An 18,901-nucleotide genomic window follows, 5' to 3' on the forward strand; every position below is an offset into this window, starting at 1 on the left:
TCAAAGGCAGTTCCGATTCAGACGCCCTGTTGCGTGATTTCCACTAACCCCAAACCAGCGCCACTTGTGATTTCAATGGTTTCAAGCGACAGCTTCTTGAAGGGCAGCGCGGAGTTCTCTTGCGTTTTCTGATGAAAACTGATTTCGTATCGGTGCCAGTGAAGGCCGTGTATTGGTTAGGAGGAGGCCAGGTGAGGCAACGACACCTTTTAAACTACTGCATTTTATATACAGCCTCTGCAAAAACTGCTATCACAAGTAACTTGTTTGTTTCATTTTAACGTAACTCTCATGAACCAGTCTGCAAAAGTTCTAATACAGTTGGCAAAGCAAATTGCAGTAAAATAAAATTTATTTCAATATTTTCCCACTGGAATACCATCATGAGATTTATCGCATGCATTAAAAATAGTGTGTAACAGTTTTTAAGAAACTCTAATTCCGAAATTTTAAGGATTAAAAAAATGGGTCTGGAAGTATTCAGCGTTTTTGTGAATCTAGTAAAGTAGCACACAACTTTAAACCTTAGAAGAAACTGAATAAAGTGGTACAAATTTCAGGTCTGTAAGTCAAATAGTTTTGGGGTTGTGGCCTTTTTAAGGTTTCAAAGCAAGACAAAAATTAAGAACTCTAAAATAAAAAGCACAAAAAAATACCCAATTTTGGATTTTTCGTCATTTTATTAGAATAAAATGAAATATGCAAAATTCCGAATCATCAATGTTAAATTAAATTTTGTACTCATGGATTTCACATGGAAAGATCTTGATGTTTTCATTATTAAAAATGCTAATTTGTGTGTAGTTAAGAACATGTGTATAGGCCTAATGAATCCATCAATCCCGTTACAAGTTTTCGATTTTCAGTGTAGAAAACAGGTAAGTTTTAATGTATTAGCGTGTGAAATAATTGATGTAAGAGAAATTTTGCTGAAATAGCGGTGTACGACACTAGAAACATAATATGTAGCCAGAGAAAAGCGTTTCTAGAAGTGCTTGCCAGTAGAAGCTGCTCTTGGATGGACGGAACTTGTATGACTACTCTTGGCAGGCGAGCTGCTCAGCGCACAGGCCTTCTGTCTAGGTGGCGGTGGTTGAGGGCCTGCAACCTCCCCACTTTGCGTGCTATACGTACACCTAGAGTTATGGTCTTGTGTGCTATTTCGTATGACAGCAGGAGCACTCTCGTGGTTATCCCACGCACTCTGATTGCAAAACTGTAAGTCGATGTGGTGATTCCATCTGTTGTGCTGCCATTCATGAACAGCATTCTAGTGGGTGTATTCCAACGGGAAATTGCTCGCCCATATCGCTGTTGTAACTCAGCGTGCTATACAGAATGTCGACATATTGCCTTGACCTGCTAGATCACCAGATATGTCTCGAAACGAGCCTGTGTGGGACATCACCGAACGACAACTCCACTGTAATTAACAACCAGCATTACGCACCGTCCCTGTACTGACCGACCAAGTGCAACAGGCGTATAACTCCATCCCACATACTGACATCTGGCACCTGTACAACACAATGCATACGTATTTGCATTTAACATTTTGCTGGTTACACCTGTTATTAATGTACCAGCATTTCACATTTGCAGAGGCTTATTTCGCACTTCCATTAACCTGTGATCTTGCAGTGTTAATCATTTAAATACACTACTGGCCATTAAAATTGCTACACCACGAAGATGACATGCTACAGATGCGAAATCTAACTGACAGGAAGAAGATGCTGTAATATGCAAAAGATTAGCTTTTCAGAGCATTCACACAAGGTTGGCGCCGGTGGCGACACCTACAACGTGCTGACATGAGGAAAGTTTCCAACCGATTTCTCACACACAAGCCGGCCGAAGTGGCCGTGCGGTTAAAGGCGCTGCAGTCTGGAACCGCAAGACCGCTACGGTCGCAGGTTCGAATCCTGCCTCGGGCATGGATGTTTGTGATGTCCTTAGGTTAGTTAGGTTTAACTAGTTCTAAGTTCTAGGGGACTAATGACCTCAGCAGTTGAGTCCCATAGTGCTCAGAGCCATTTGAACCATTTTTTCTCACACACAAACAGCAGTTGACCGGCCTTGCCTGGTGAAACGTTGTTGTGATGCCTCGTGTAAGGAGGAGAAATGCGTACCAGCGCGTTTCCGACTTTGGTAAAGGTCGCATTGTAGCCTATCGCGATCGCGGTTTATCGTATCGCGACATTGCTGCTCGCGTTGGTCGAGATCCAATGACTGTTAGTAGAATATGGACTCGGTGGGTTCAGAAGGGTAATACGGAACGCCGTGATGGATCCCAGCGGCCTCGTATCACTAGCTGTCGAGATGACAGGCATCTTATCCGCATAGCTGTAACGGATCGTGCAGCCACGTCTCGATCCCTGAGTCAACAGATGGGGACGTTTGCAAGACAACAACCATATGCACGAACAGTTCGACGACGTTTGCAGCAGCATGGACTATCACCTCGGAGACCTTGGCTGCGGTTACCCTTTACAGGAGCGCCTGCGATGGTGTACCCAACGACTAACCTGGGTGCACGAATGTCGAAACGTCATTTTCTAGGGTAAATCCAGGTTCTGTTTACAGCATCATGATGGTCGCATCCTTGTTTGGCAACATCGCAGTGAACGCACATTGGAAGCGTGTATTCGTCATCGCCATACTGGCGTATCACCCGGCGTGATGGTATGGGGTTGCATTGGTTACACGTCTCGGTCACCTCTTGTTCGCACTGACGGCACTTTGAACAGTGGACGTTATTTTTCAGATTTCTTACGACCCGTGGCTCTACCCTTCATTCGATCCCTGCGAAACCCTACATTTCAGCAGGATAATGCACGACCGCATGTTGCAGTCCTGTACGGACATTTCTGGATACAGAAAATGTTCGCCTGCTGCCCTGGCCAGCACATTCTCCAGATCTCTCACCAATTGAAAAGTCTGGTGAATGGTGGCCGAGCAACTGGCTCCTCACAATACGCCAGTCACTACTCTTGATGAACTGTGGTATCGTGTTGAAGCTGCATGGGCGACTATACCTGTACACGCCATTCAAGCTCTGTTTGGCTCAATGCCCAGGCGTATCAAGGCCGTTATTACGGCCAGAGGTGGTTGTTCTGCGTACTGATTTCCCAGGACCTATGCACCCAAATTGCATGAAAATGTAATCACATGTCAGTTCCAGTATAATATATTTGTCCAATGAATACCCGTTTATCATCTGTATTTCTCCTTGGTGTAGCAGTTTTAATGGCCAGTAGTGGATGTTATCTAGACAAATGCATTCCGGAAATTTCATTACTCTACATTAATTATTTTTTTAATGTTCCGATTATTTTTCCGTCAGTGTGCTGAAAAAGGTAAGCGCCACTAATTCGTGGGCAATATAAATTAAACTGAGGTACGATGTAACCATGATCCCCCTCCTTCTTTACGGCATCATTGAATGTGAATGTTTAGAGATGTGAAGTTAGCACACTGTTCTCCCAGCAGCTGTTTGCTATTCGAACTGCAGCCATTATTCTCCTTCATACAGCTCCTCAGTTATCTTCAAGAGATTGTGTACACTCCTTGAATGTGCGGTAAATCGAAACCAGGTCGATTTAGTAGTCAGACACGTCCAGTTGTCAGGTAGTGAGGTAGAGTTTTACGAAAGAGTGCTGTAATAAATCTCTCGTACCGTCCCTTTTGTATATTACTTAAGTCTTTGGATACCTAAAGCGTTAGTCTTCACAGCTTAAAACGCAATGTTAAATTTATTATTGCTTAGTACACACTACGCGGGCGTGACACTCATGTCCATTGTTTTTAATTATTTATTTACATTTTTAGTTCCCTATCAAATAGAGTTCGGCGGTTTGTTATAGAACTTTGTACCCTTAGCCTAATATCTGAGCAGAGTGGTATGCGGGCTGTTGCGCTGGCAGTTGGAAATATTTGGAGGGAAATTTCCAATTCTAGCCTTCGCCTGGTAACCAAGGAAAACCTTCTGAAGTCATTGGTCAGAACTGAGGGATTGGAACTATTTTAAGTCTAGAGGAGGATATTTTTGGCTCAGAAACGGGCGGTTCGGGCAATAAGTGGTGTGAGTTCACGAACCTCTTGTCGACCTCTGTTCACGAGTCTGGGTATTTTGACATTGGCCTTTCAATATGTATATTCATTATTGTCGTTTCTTGTTACCAATATTAGTTTATTCCCAACAATAAGCAGCTTTGACTCGGTTAATACTCGGCAGAAATCAAACCTGCATTTGGATTGGACTTCCTTAACTCTAGTGCAAAACGGTGCGCAGTATACTGCTGCATCCATTTTCAATAAGCTGCCACTCGAATTCAAAAATCTTAGCAGTAATCCACGAGCTTTCAAATCGAAAATGAAGAGTTTCCTCATGTGTCACTCCTATTCTGTCGAGGACTTCCTTGAAAAATTAACCTGATTCTTATGGTATTGCTGATAGCGTTTACTTAAACTTATGGACTGACTTTTTTCCGGTTCATGAACATTTATTTTTATCTGTTATTACTTTTATGTTGTAATTTCATGTACTGACACGTTCCATGACCTTGGAGATTTCCTCCTCAATTTGGTCCAACAGAGCTTGACGTGTAAATAAATAAAAAATAAATAACAGCTGTCAGTCACAGTAACAATTTTAGAACCGTTTCCTCCACCAATCGTTCGGAAAATGCCGTCAGATCATCTTATGACACTGCAACACAGACGTAAAATATTTTCTGTACATTTTTATGGAGTAATTAAAAAAACTTCGTCTTCTGAATATTTCATTTCGTAATTCCATACATTTGACCTGTTTGTGAAACACTATTGATATGAACACACTGATGAGCCAAACAATCATGATCACCTTCTTAATAGCTTGTTTGCCCGCCTTTGGAACGAAATACTTCATTGATTCAGGGTCCTGACAGTTTGTTGGTAAGTTTATGGACGTTTGTGATACTGGATGTCGACACACAGGCCATATAATTCGCGTAAATAACGGGCCATCCCATAGCGACCCAGATGGGTTCCACAGTTATTACGAAGTACCACAATAAAGTAATGAGACTGATTTTCTTCGCAAGATGTGGCAACACTGCAGGCTTGCGTAGGCACAATATCTTTGACCTTGGTCTACAAGCTGCTTCTAGTCCAAGCGGCACATCGATGCAACTGCTCAGTCATGAGTTGTGCTGTAAAAAGTTAACATGTATTTTTGTTCCTCATCACGGAAATGGAACCGCGTAGTATTGCGTTAAATTGGGTGAAAACGCGATGACAACTTACAGTAAGCTTGAGAAGGCTTTTGGAGAGGAGTTTATGTTAGAGCTCAAGTTTTTCATTCGCATAAAATGTTTAGTGAAGGCAGAACGAATGATGAAGATGAAGACCGCAGTGGACGACCATCAACCTCAGAGATGGATGTTGGTTGGCCGGAGTGGCCGAGCAGTTCTGGGCGCTACAGTGTAGAACCGCGCGACCGCTACGGTAGCGGGTTCGAATCCTGCCTCGGGTATGGATGTGTGTGATGTCCTTAAGTTAGTTAGGTTTAAGTAGTTCTAAGTTTTAGGGGACTGATGACCTCAGCAGTTAAGTCCCATAGTGCTCAGAGCCATTTGAACCATTTGAATGGACGGATGTCAACTTGGCCAGGGTGCGTGAACTCGTACGATTTGATCGAAGATTGTCTGTGAAAATGATTACAGAAGAACTGAACATCAATCGAGAAACGGTTCGTCTAATAATAACTGAAGATCTTGGTATGAGAAAAATTTGTGCAAAAATGGTCCCCAAAACTCTCACATCACAACAGTGGCACCGATCTGTTGGAGCAAACGGAAAAAATCCAGAATTGTTGAGCCGTGTTATCACTGGTGATGAAAGTTGGTTTTTTCAATACGATCCAGAGACAAAACGGCAAAGTTCGCAGTGGTGCTCAAAGGGATCACCCAGGCCAAAAAAGCTCGCATGTCAAAAGCGAAATGCATGCTTGTGTGCTCCTTTGATCCCAAGGGAAAAAACAGTTAACCTATATTACTACAAAGAAATTTTAGAAAGACTTCGTAAAAGAGTTCTTCGTGTCCATGCTAACATTGCTGATAATTGGATTCTGCATCGCGATAATGCGCCATCCCATACTGCTCTGTAAGTACAGCAATGTTTAACCTCAAAACAAATTTCAGTACCACCACAGTAACCTTATTCACCAGATATCGCTCCGTGTGATTTTTTTCTGTTTCCAAGAGTCAAAACTGCGGTCAAGGGACACCATTTTCAAACAACACAAGATGTCCAAAAAGCTGTGACGAGGGTCTTGGAGGATATTACAGAAGATGAGTTTCATAAATGTTGCCATCAATGGCAGAAGCGCTGGAAAACGTGTGTGCAATCAGAAGGAAACTACTTTGAAGGAGACAACACTAAACTTGTTTAAAAGGGCAAGCAACATTTTTTTTATTTTTCATAACAGTCTCATTACTTTACTGTCGCACCTCGTAAATCAGGCGAAAACAGTCGCCGAAACATCAACGTGAGTTCACCATAATGCTCCTCAAACCACTCTAGCACGGTTGTGGCTCCGAGACATGAACAGTTACACTGCTGAAAGATAACATCGCCATCGGGGAGACATCAAGCATGAACGGATTCATGTGTCTTCCTACTTTACAGAGCAGACAAGCATCCGAAACCCACGCTCCGTGAAGAGTCGTGGACTTCCAACCATTTAGCGCCTAGTGGTAGTTTCCCTGTCCTTCTGCCTACTTCCGTAGATACTCACGACTGTAGCACTTGAACATTCGACCAGCTTCGCCGTTTTCGAGATACACGTTCACAGGGTCTGCGTAATAACAATCTGCCCTTTGTCAAAGTCGTATATCTCCATGGATTTCCCCATTTGCAGCCCATTATCTACGCTAGAGTGATCCCTCGTATCTGCTTCGATTACATTGTTTGGTAACCGCGTCACGTGCCCGAAATGCCACCTGGTGGCATCCAACGTCGCGTTGGAAGTGGTCTTAATGTTTTGGCTTAACAGCATATGTTTTCTTCTCTACATACGACGTTTCGTAAAGATTCATGCTACTTGACAGAGCTATTTCTTAAATGAAGATAGAATTCTGAAGTAATTTTTAACTGGTCTATAGGACTACATGGTTTTTATTTTTAACCGTTCGACTTTACAGGGGTATATCTTTTACATAGTGCAAGACAACGACTAGAGCTAATAAACCTTTCCGTCGTTTCCATACTTCGTACTCGCCGGACCGAATGTGTGACAGTTTACTCCGTACAAATTTGTCACGTAATGACCCGGCTTAAAGGATAAGGCCGTCGAAAATAAGTCTGGGCGTTTGTACTTATAAAATCATTGAGGATTTACGCTGGGACAGGTTATCTATCTACTAAATTGATAATGTGGGTCCAGATTAACCCCAGTTTTATTTGCTCTTTGTGAGCACACGCCGCGTGGAGAGGCCGCCCGGTTTGAAGCGCCATGTCACGGATTACGCGGCCCTCCCGCCGGAGGTTCGAGTCCTCCCTCGGGCATGTGTGTGTGTCTTGTTCCTAGCGTAAGTTAGTTTAAGTAGTGTGTAAGTCTAGGGACCGATGACCTCAGCAGTTTGGTCCCTTAGGAATTCACACACACATTTGTGAGCACACGCACCGCCGGGAAACACATATTAATTCGATTTACAAATACGAAAATACAAGCAATTAACGTCAGGATAATTTAACTGTACCTTCAATCTGTTAAACAGGAAGGAATGGATAAGGTTAAAGTAACGATTATCTTAGCGAGTTCTCCCCGAAGTTGCATAATTCCCGTAGGATGCGTAATAATTGCTCTCTGTTCGCAGCAGGAAACAAGGTCTTGATTTTACATGCAAACATCTAAACCAACTCAGTCATGGATGATCTCACTACTATAAGAACTGTCTCAATTCCGAGCTGGTTGGAGGGCCCTGTGCATAATGTTCCAAACGTTTTCAATTGGGGAGACCCTGCTGGTTAAGATAGCGTTCGGCAAGTACAATGAAGAGCAGTAGATACTCTCGGCATACGCTGACCATTTTGCTGAAATGTTAGCCCAGGATGGCTTGTCATAAAGGGCAACAAAACGGGGCGTATAATATTGTCGACGTACCGCTGCGCTAAAAGGGTGTCGCGGATGACAACCAAAGTGGTGCTGCTAAGAAATGAAATGGCATCCCAGACCATCACTCTTTGTCATCAGGCCGTGTGACAGGCGACGGTCAGCTCAGTATCCCACCACTGTCCAGGGCGTCTCCACATATATCTTCGCTGAACATCGTGGCTCAGTTCGAAGCGGGATTCATCACTTAAGAGAATACTCTAGTCCACGAGATTCCAGGCCGAATGTGCCCGACAACTCAGCGAACGGGCTCGTTAGTGTACAGACTAACGGTAATCGGCGCAAGGGACGACGTGAGCACAGCCGCCTTTCTGTGAGCCACCTATTAATGGTCCTTGTGCTCACTGAAACACAAGTTGCACGTTGGACCGATGATAATGATGAATCTGGGGCTCTGAGTGCCTCTCTGACTATTGCTCGGTCCTCACGTTCGTTGTCTCTCTCGGTCGATGGCGTTTTTCTTAACACTGTCTTCGGCCATGGTTCACTCATTCCTGCCAACATCAACAAATAGTTCCATCGCCCGTACACAAACGTTGGGCGATTCGCCAATTACTCCGACCGGCTTCTTTGAACCCAACTGCACGTCCTCTCTCAAATGCTGACATCTGCGTATATTACACTACTGGCCATTAAAATTGAAGATGACGTGCTAAGGACGCGAAATTTAACCGACAGGAAGAAGATGCTGTAATATGCAAATTATTAGCTTTCCAGAGCATTCACAAAAGGTTGGCGCCAGTGGCGACACCTACAACGTGCTGACATGAGGAAAGTTTCCAACCGATTTCTCGTACACAAACAGTAGTTGACTTGCGTTGCCTGGTGAAACGTTGTTGTGATGCCTCGTGTAAGGAGGAGAAATGCGTACCAACACGTTTCCGACCTTAATAAAGGTCGGATTGTAGGCTATCGCGATTGCGGTTTATCGTATCGCGACATTACTGCTCGCGTTGGTCGAGATCCAATGACTGTTAGCAGATGAACCCATGTTTCGTCGTCTATGACAATGTTCGACAGAAAAGTGTTACGATCGGCCTCGTAAGGCGAAAGAAACTCTGCACAGATGGTCCTTCGTAGCTCTTTATGGCCTTTTTTTGGGCGACGAAGAACCCGGCGGGCACTCACCTTTGAGTACACCAACTGGTGGAGGAGTACGTCAGCACCACCTACACAGACGTCCAGTCGTGCAGCAAGGTGTATGATTGTGATCTGTCGCACACCTCGAATGGGATGTCCGCACGTTCCAACATTCCGCATTGCTTATACCTGAGAGAACAGACGATAAAACTTACACTACTGGCCATTAAAATCGCTACACCAAGAAAAGAATGCAGATGATTGAGGGGCTATTCATTGGACAAATATATTATACTAGAATTGACATGTGGTTACATTTTCATACAATTTGGGTGCACAGATCCTGAGAGATCAGTACCCAGAACAACCACCTCTGGCCGCAATAACGGCCTTGATACGCCTGGGCATTGAGTCAAACAGAGCTTGGATGGCGTGTACAGGTACAGTTGCCCATGCAGCTTCAACACGATACCACAATTCATCAAGAGTAGTGACCGGCGTAATGTGACGAGACAGTTGCTCGGCCACCATTGACCAGACGTCTTCAATTGGTGAGAGATTTGGAGAATGTGCTGGCCAGGGCAGCAGTCGAACATTTTCTGTATCCAGAAAGGCCGGTACTGGACCTGCAAAATGCGGCCGTGCATTATCCTGCTGAAATGTAGGGTTTCGCAGGGATCGAATGAAGGGTAGAGCCACGGGTCGTAACACATCTGAAATGTAACGTCCACTGTTCAAAGTGCCGTCATTGCGAACAAGAGGTGACCGAGACGTGTAACCAATGGCACCCCGTACCACCACGCCGGGTGATACGCCAGTATGGCGAAGATGAATACACGCTTCCAATGTGCGTTCACCGCCATGTCGCCAAACACGGATGCGACCATCATGATGCTGTAAACAGAACCTGGATTCATCCGAAAAAACGACGTTTTGCCATTCGTGCACCTAGGTTCGTCGTTGAGTACACCATCGCAGGCGCTCCAGTCTGTAATGTAGCGTCAAGGGTAACCACAGCCATAGTCTCCGAGCTGATAGTCCATGCTGCTGCAAACGTCGTCGAACTGTTGGTGCAGATGGTTGTTGTCTTGCAAACGTCCCCATCTGTTGATTAGGCTACAATCCGACCTTTATCAAAGTCGGAAACGTGATGGTAAGTGTTGTGTACGTAGTTCCACGTAGTCAGCGCGTTCACAACTTTCCCACTAGAGCGCGCCCCGCTGAGCACAACAGCGGAGGCGCAGCGCTCGTCCGTCTCCGCACTATGCGATGGCGCTGTCATAAAGACGGACCAAATTCTGCTTTCGCCGATCCGCGTATTAATATGTAATGCAGCCAATGAGATTGCTGCTAACGTAGAACCTTTTCTCCTAGCGAATCACACTCGCACAGTGATACCTGAACGCTCGAGGTATTATAACGAGTGTACAGACCTCCGATTAGTCAATCTGCATTAGTCTGCATTTGTCTGCACCAGTCTACATTAGTCTATACCAGTCTATAGTCAACTTTCAGTCTGCGCCTAATAAGATTATCATATTCCTGTACATAGCCATGAAGAGAAATGTATAGACACTTTGTCAAGTATCAGAGATATGTGAGAATAAGATTAACGTACCAAGACCAAAGATTGTCAATTGTAAACATCCAGAATCAAGTTAAGTAAGGTTTATGATTGTTATTATTTTAATAAATGTGTGTGAAAATTAATCAAGTTCTGTTTAAAGTTCTGTTTAAAGTTGGTCACCGTCAACCTGCTACTCTAAGCGTGCAAGTGGCATTTCTATCATCTGACCTAATGGCAGAAGATAAACACGCCACGATAAGACCACCAGACATATTGCTGACACTCGCCTACTTCGTTAGAGCGACAAGTCAAATAATTTGATGGTGTGTGTACCGAAGGTGTTACAGTACGCACACCACAGTAAGCATTTCTCATCCTTACACGAGGCATCACGACAAGGTCTCACCAGGCAACGCCGGTCAACTGCTGTTTGTGTATGAGAAATCGGTTGGAAACTTTCCTCATTTTAGCACGTTGTATGTGTCGCCACCGGGGCCAGCCTTGTGTGAATGCTCTGAAAAGCTAGTCATTTGCATATCACACCATCTTCTTCCTGTCGGTTAAATTTCGCGTCTGTACACGACATCTTCGTGGTGTAGCAATTTTAATGGCCAGTAGTGTAATACTGAGCTCCGCTGAAATCACTGACTCTCTGGTTTGTGCTTTAGCCGCCAAATATGAAATCAGTTATTTTCTACGTGGGAGAGTCCACCACTCTGGTACTATAGAAGCCCTCTGGTACTATAGAAGAAGAAGAAGATGCTTGACCCAACTTTATCCACAAAATTGGTGTAAAACGTGTCCTCGGAAGATACTTCTACTTCACCCCACTGTTGCTGGTCCGGTGCACTGGAATGGGGCGAAAGTAAAGCCCTCTTTCCTATTGTAATGTTGCTGCTGGTGTGCCTCTTTTCTTGAAACGAGGACTAAAAAGGGGGCCTTATGGAGACGTCTTCTGAGTTTAAGCTCAGTACCCTGACGTCAGTACGACTCAATTCTCAAAAGCACTCGAAATAATTGACTTTAAAATTTGACAAGCGCTATTCAGGGCAAAACATATTCCTGTACTTAGTTTAGTAGCTTGTAGCTTATCGTGCAGCATTTTATTCTTGTATTAATGAGGTCAATGGTTCAATTCCTGCCAGAAACACATTTTTTTCAAATGTCTATTTGAATTCAATATTTGTTAATAAATTGAAACATTAATGAAAAAACTGGCATGAATCATAATTCTTTAATGGGTTACATGAAAAAGTGGGTACTCATAATGGATTACATTTTGGAACAAAAATGGGCAATATTCAAACGGAAATTAAAACACTTTGTTAACTCTGGAGATCACGAAAGTACAAACATAATATTAAAAGTACCAATACGATGTGACAATAAACATTTAAAAATCTTATGTGAGTAGCAAATAAAACCGAGAATGTGCTTTTGATTAAAAATTATGATTCAGTTCGATATTTGTTAGTTAAAATTGCGTTTTAAACATGAAGGTGAATTCAAATAAAATTTAAAAAAAGCCTCTAGTGGGAATTAAACCAGCGACCACATGATTCTAAAATCTAACAGTACACAGTCAGTCACTCTTTTTATTAATTCTTCGTTAAACTGAAATAAGAATTACGAGGTTTTTACAAATGTTTCTGCGTGTTTATCAATATACAAAACATTTCACTTTTTCTCTAATACTGAAAATAACGATGATAATAATAATAACAATAATAATACATTTTAAAGGAAAACAATAAAGGTACACCAGATACTGATCTGTCTCTGTTGCATTCTAGTAAGTGATCTGAAAACAGTCTGCGTTAAAGAGCCTTTTTCTTAGCAATTAAAAAAATATTGTTTCAAAAGGTTGATTCCATCAACTGATTGTGTTACTGACTAATGCATAATCTTCATCCTTGTTTTCCTTTGTAAAGTTGTCTCATGAATCACACGCTGATAATTATGTACTGACAGCCCATATCAGGTTCCTAGATGAGAAGTAAGATTTCAATGTTGCAAAGAAAAATAGTCAGCAAATTCCTGTATCCAGAATGAGATTTCCACTCTGCAGCGGAGTGTGCTCTGATATGAAACTTTTCTGGCAGATTAAAACTGTGTGCCGGACCGAGACTCGAACTCGGGACCTTTGCTTTTCGCGGTCAAGTGCCCTACCAACTGAGCTACCCAAGCAAGACTCACGCCCCGTCCTCACAGCTGTACTTCTGCCAGTACTTCGTCTCCTACCTTCCAAACTTTACAGAAGCTCTCCTGCGAACCTAGCAGAACTAGCACTCCTGAAAGAAAGGAGGAGAGCTTCTGTAAATAAAGTTTGGAAGGTAGGAGACGAGGTACTGGCAGAAGTAAGGCTGTGAGGACAGGGCGTGAGTCGTGCATGGGTAGGTCAGTTGGTAGAGCACTTGCCCACGAAAGGCAAAGGTCCCGAGTTCGAGTCTAGGTCCGGCACACAGTTTTAATCTGCCAGAAAAGTTTTAAATTCCTGTATATCGGTGCCGTAGAGTCTGACCAGAAAAAAGTCAAGTGTCCAGCAAGGCGGGCAAAAACATTGTGATCATCGTCGGGGAAATATTTCAAAAATGGTTCAAATGGCTCTGAGCACTATGGGACTTAACATCTTAGGTCATCAGTCGCCTAGAACTGAGAAGTACTTAAACCTAACTAAGGACACCACACACATCCATGTCCGAGGCAGGATTCGAACCTGCGACCGTAGCGGTCGCGCGGTTCCACACTGAAGAGCCTAGAACCGCTCGGCCCACCTGGCGGCGGAAAGATTTCCAATATGGTCACAAAAGTTGGTCGCCATTTATTTTATTTATGTTCGTCCTCGTGATAATAGAGAGCTTTTTTCTTACCTAATTCCAAATATTAGTTTTTTCTTGTGTTGATGTATGTGTTCTACAGGGTGTTACAAAAAGGTATGGCCAAACTTTCAGGAAACATTCCTCACACACAAATAAAGAAAAGATGTTATGTGGACATGTGTCCGGAAACGCTTAATTTCCATGTTAGAGCTCATTTTAGTTTCGTCAGTATGTACTGTACTTCCTCGACTCACCGCCAGTTGGCCCAATTGAAGGAAGGTAATGTTGACTTCGGTGCTTGTGTTGACATGCGACTCATTGCTCTACAGTACTAGCATTAAGCACATCAGTGCGTAGCATCAATAGGTTAGTGTTCATCACGAACGTGGTTTTGCGGTCAGTGCAATGTTTACAAATGAGGAGTTGGCAGATGCCCATTTGATGTATGGATTAGCACGGGGCAATAGCCGTGGTGCGGTACATTTGTATCGAGACAGATTTCCAGAACGAAGGTGCCCCGACAGGAAGACGTTCGAAGCAATTGATCGGCGTCTTAGGGAGCACGGAACATTCCAGCCTATGACTCGCGACTGTGGAAGACCTAGAACGACGAGGACACCTGCAATGGACGAGGCAATTCTTCGTGCAGTTGACGATAACCCTAATGTCAGCGTCAGAGAAGTTGCTGCTGTACTAGGTAACGTTGACCACGTCACTGTATGGAGAGTGCTACGGGAGAACCAGTTGTTTCCGTACCATGTACAGCGTGTGCAGGCACTATCAGCAGCTGATTGGCCTCCACAGATACACTTCTGAGAATGGTTCATCCAACAATGTGTCAATCCCCATTTCAGTGCAAATGTTCTCTTTACGGATGAGGCTTCATTCCAACTTGATCAAATTGTAAATTTTCACAATCAACATGTGTGGGCTGACGTCATCAACACAGATTTTCTGTGAACGTTTGGGCAGGCATTGTTGGTGATGTCTTGATTGGGCCCCATGTTCTTCCACCTACGCTCAATGGAGCACGTTATCATGATTTCATACGGGATACTCTACCTCTGCTGCTAGAACATGTGCCTTTACAAGTACGACACAACATGTGGTTCATGCACGATGGAGCTCTTGCACATTTTAGTCGAAGTGTTCGTACGCTTCTCAACAACAGATTCGGTGACCGATGGATTGGTAGAGGCGGACCAATTCCATGGCCTCCACGCTCTCCTGACCTCAACCCTCTTGACTTTCATTTATGTGGGCATTTGAAAGCTCTTGTCTATGCAACCCCGGTACCAAATGTAGAGACTCTTCGTGCTCGTATTGTGGACGGCTGTGATACAATACGCCATTCTCCGGGGCTGCATCAGCGCATCAGGGATTCCGTGCGACGGAGGGTGGATGCATGTATCCTCGCTAACGGAGGACATTTTGAACATTTCCTGTAACAAAGTGTTTGAAGTCACGCTGGTACGTTCTGTTGCTGTGTGTTTCCATTCCATGATTAATGTGATTTGAAGAGAAGTAATAAAATGAGCTCTAACATGGAAAGTAAGCGTTTCCGGAGACATGTCCACATAACATATTTTCTTTCTTTGTATGTGAGGAATGTTTCCTGAAAGTTTGGCCGTACCTTTTTGTAACACCCTGTATACACTTCGCATAAAGCTGAGGGTGTCAGTTTAGTTTTATATGGACCTTCAACTCATATAACTGAGATTCGGAGCTTATGCTGTCTATTAACCTATTGATAAATCAAACCTTTCTGATTGCAGGTGGGCACGCCTAACCCCGTGGTGACGCTGTGGGTGGCGGACGTGAGTAACCCCAAGCAGGTAATCGTCACCGACCTGAAGCCGCCGCTCGAGGTCAAGTCTTCACAAGCTCAGTGGTCAGTAAGCACGCTTACTACTTACTTTCTTTACAATCTCAGTCGTCTAGCGGGAGGTGGACACGATTAAAAGTTGGCAGATCTGATTAATCGTGAGTCGGGAAGACGCAGTTGTGAATCTAAAAATGTAAACCGGCAGTCAGTTGGCAATGAGTGGGGACAAGTTCATGTGGTAAACAGACAGAGTTGGAGGCTTTCAGTGCAGTTTTGTCTCAGTTTTACAGAGAGTACTCTACTGCATTGGCTCCTTACTTATCTTGCATTTGTCGCGAATCTCTTGCCCAACGTAAAGCCCCGAGCGACTGGAAAAAAGCGCAGATAACGCCTGTATATAAGAAGGGTAGAAGAAGGGATCCTCAAAATTACAGACCAATATCCTTAACATCGGTTTGTTGCAGGGTTCTCGAACATATTCTCAGTTCGAATATAATGAATTTCCTTGAGACAGAGAAGTTGCTGTCCATGCATCAGCACGGCTTTAGAAAGCATCGCTCCTCCGAAACGCAACTCGCCTTTTTTTCGCATGATATCTTGCGAAACCATTGATGAGGGGTATCAGACGGATGCCATATTCTTTGACTTCTGGAAAGCATTTGACTCGGTGCTCCACTGCAGACTCCTAACTAAGGTACGAGCATATGGTATTGGTTCCCAAATATGAGAGTGGCTCGAAGACTTCTTAAGTAATAGAACCCAGTACGTTGTCCTCGATGGTGAATGTTCATCGGAGGTGAGGGTATCATCTGGAGTGCCCCAGGGAAGTGTGATAGGTCCGCTGTTGTTTTCTATCCACATAAATCATCTTTTGGATAGGGTGAATAGCAATGTGCGGCTTTTTGCTGATGATGCTGTGGTGTATGGGAAGGTGTCGTCGTTGAGTGACTGTAGGAGGATACGAGATCACTTGGACAGAATTTGTGATTGGTGTAAAGAATGGCAGCTAACTCTAAATATAGATAAAAGTAAATTAATGCAGATGAATAGGAAAAAGAATCCCGTAATGTTTGAATACTCCATTAGTAGTGTAGCGCTTGACACGGTCACGTGCTACGGTCGCAGGTTCGAATCCTGCCTCGGGCATGGATGTGTGTGATGTCCTTAGGTTAGTTATGTTTAAGTAGTTCTAAGTTCTAGGGGACTGATGACCACAGATGTTAAGTCCCATAGTGCTCAGAGCCATTTGAACACGGTCACGTCGATTAAATATTTGGGCGTAACATTGCAGAGCGATATGAAGTGGGACAAACATGTAATGGCAGTTGTGGGGAAGGCGGATAGTCGTCTTCGGTTCGTTGATAGAATTTTGGGAAGATGTGGTTCATCTGTAAAGGAGGCCGCTTATAAAACACTAGTACGACCTATTCTTGAGTACTGCTCGAGCGTTTGGAATCCCTATCAGGTCGGATTGAGAAAGGACATAGAAGCAATTCAGAGGCGGGCTGCTAGATTTTTTACTGGTAGGTTTGATCGTCACGCGAGTGTTACGGAAATGCTTCAGGAACTCGGGTGGGAGTCTCTGGAGGAAAGGAGGCGCTCTTTTCGTGAATCGCTACTGAGGAAATTTAGAGAACCAGCATTTGAGGCTGACTGCAGTACAATTTTACTGCCGCCAACTTATATTTCGCGGAAAGACCACAAAGATAAGATTAGGGCTCGTACAGAGGCATATAGGCAGTAATTTTCCCTTCGTTCTGTTTGGGAGTGGAACAGAGAAAGAAGATGTTAGTTGTGGTACGAGGAACCATCCGCTATGCACCGTATGGTGGATTGCGGAGTATGTATGTAGATGTAGATCCAACAATAGACTATTGTGTTGTGCTGCAATACGATTGTCGTCGTGAGCTCTGTTGCATTCTTCAGAAGTGCCCAAAGAAGGATGCTGCAACCCTTGATGTTCATGTTTCTCGAATGTGGTTTGATACGTCTGCTAAATTTCCTGAAATAATGAAACATCTTTATTGCGCCTTCATGGTTGGTAAGCTTGATTATACCAAGTCTCTTATAAAGAATTTCAGCAAGGTACAGTTCATTGTTGGCAGTCATCTTCATTGGTCAATGTGTCGACTGAAAATGGATAAAATAGAGTTTCGTGCTGTTACTGAACATCTTCGTTTCAAGGGTTGGACTGCCGCACCAATCAAAATAGAATTGCATAAAGTTCACACGGACTCCGCCCCATCACTGAAGACCATTTGCTTTTGGATTAATGACTTTAAACGTGGTCGGAAAGGCACCGAAGATGAAGCGCGTTCCAGCCGTCCAGTTGACGTCCTGCTATCGTAATGCAAGACCACTGAATAAAAAATGGTGAGGCTCCTGAGACTGTGAAGAGGCTGTGTGCGAAATGGCACCGCAATTGATCACAGTCGACCAAAAGCGCATCCGGCACAACATTTCAACACAATGTCTGTCGATGTTTGATCGCAATCCGCGAGAATTTTTGCGCCGAATTGTTCTTATCGTTTACAGTCACCGAATTACTGTATATTTTTTCTCTTGTATTTGAAGGAAGCTCCCAAGAGAACTTCAATAACATAAAATGTATGGGACATTATCAGAAAGTATCAAGATGACAGCGCCGCAAAGCACTGTCCCGCCGTCAGGAGAAGAGGTTTCACAAACGTCTGCCTCATTATACCAAACGCAAGCGGTTCGTTTATTTGATGTAGACCTTGAGCATTGCTACACGCTAGAAAATTATTCCGGAGAAACAATACTGCCCGTTGAGCGTCTGGAGTTAACGAGAGCACAGGCTAGTGTTATAAGGCATTACATACCTTCGGGATTCGGTGTTTTCTAAAGACCTCTTGTTTTAATCATCGCCACAGATAAGAGTGCAGAAGTGGTAAGTTTGACGGTTCCTGAACTGCCGACCCAATGCTCTCCAAATATTGTCTTAAGAGGGTCCATCACTACGTGTGCGGAATAGGAGGGATATCAGTCATCTGGGTGCCACACCTATTGCCTTATGTACAGTGGGATGTTTTCCAATAACAGCGGCAGCAGCATATCTTAGGAATTCGAGATACTTGAGTGTATTTAGACTCTCATCAATAAATCAGAGATGAATGATGCGGGTCTTGAAAAACATGCACCAAACGTTGATAGAATAAGAGCATTATTTTTATTCACTTCTGTGAGCCAACTCTGATTTTCAGCTCACCATTAGTGCATATTACGAAGATTGTCTTTCCCATTGTTTGAAACAAAGCTTCTTCCTTGAGCAAAATTTTGTATAGACATGTCGCATCACTTTGCGCTTTTCGTAGATAACTTTTGGAGAATTGTAACCAATTTTGTAAATTTTGTAAGTCATTCACATGAAGCTGTAGATGCAACGAAATGTGAAAAAGATGAAATGCGATGGAATGTAGTGTTGTTTGGTT

General features: G+C 43.7%; 1 protein-coding gene across 1 annotated transcript in view; it reads left to right on the plus strand.

Moving 5' to 3' along the window:
* Nucleotides 1–18,901, plus strand: part of LOC126416993 (inactive dipeptidyl peptidase 10-like) — a 1,159,463-nt gene that overhangs the window by 1,040,578 nt on the left and 99,984 nt on the right. Inside the window, exon 8 of the mRNA XM_050084879.1 lies at nucleotides 15,400–15,515. Coding sequence (XP_049940836.1) covers nucleotides 15,400–15,515 — 116 coding nt within the window. The remainder of the gene's footprint in view (nucleotides 1–15,399; nucleotides 15,516–18,901) is intronic.

The sequence above is a fragment of the Schistocerca serialis genome, chromosome 8, assembly GCF_023864345.2.
Source record: "Schistocerca serialis cubense isolate TAMUIC-IGC-003099 chromosome 8, iqSchSeri2.2, whole genome shotgun sequence".
Lineage (NCBI taxonomy): Eukaryota > Metazoa > Arthropoda > Insecta > Orthoptera > Acrididae > Schistocerca > Schistocerca serialis.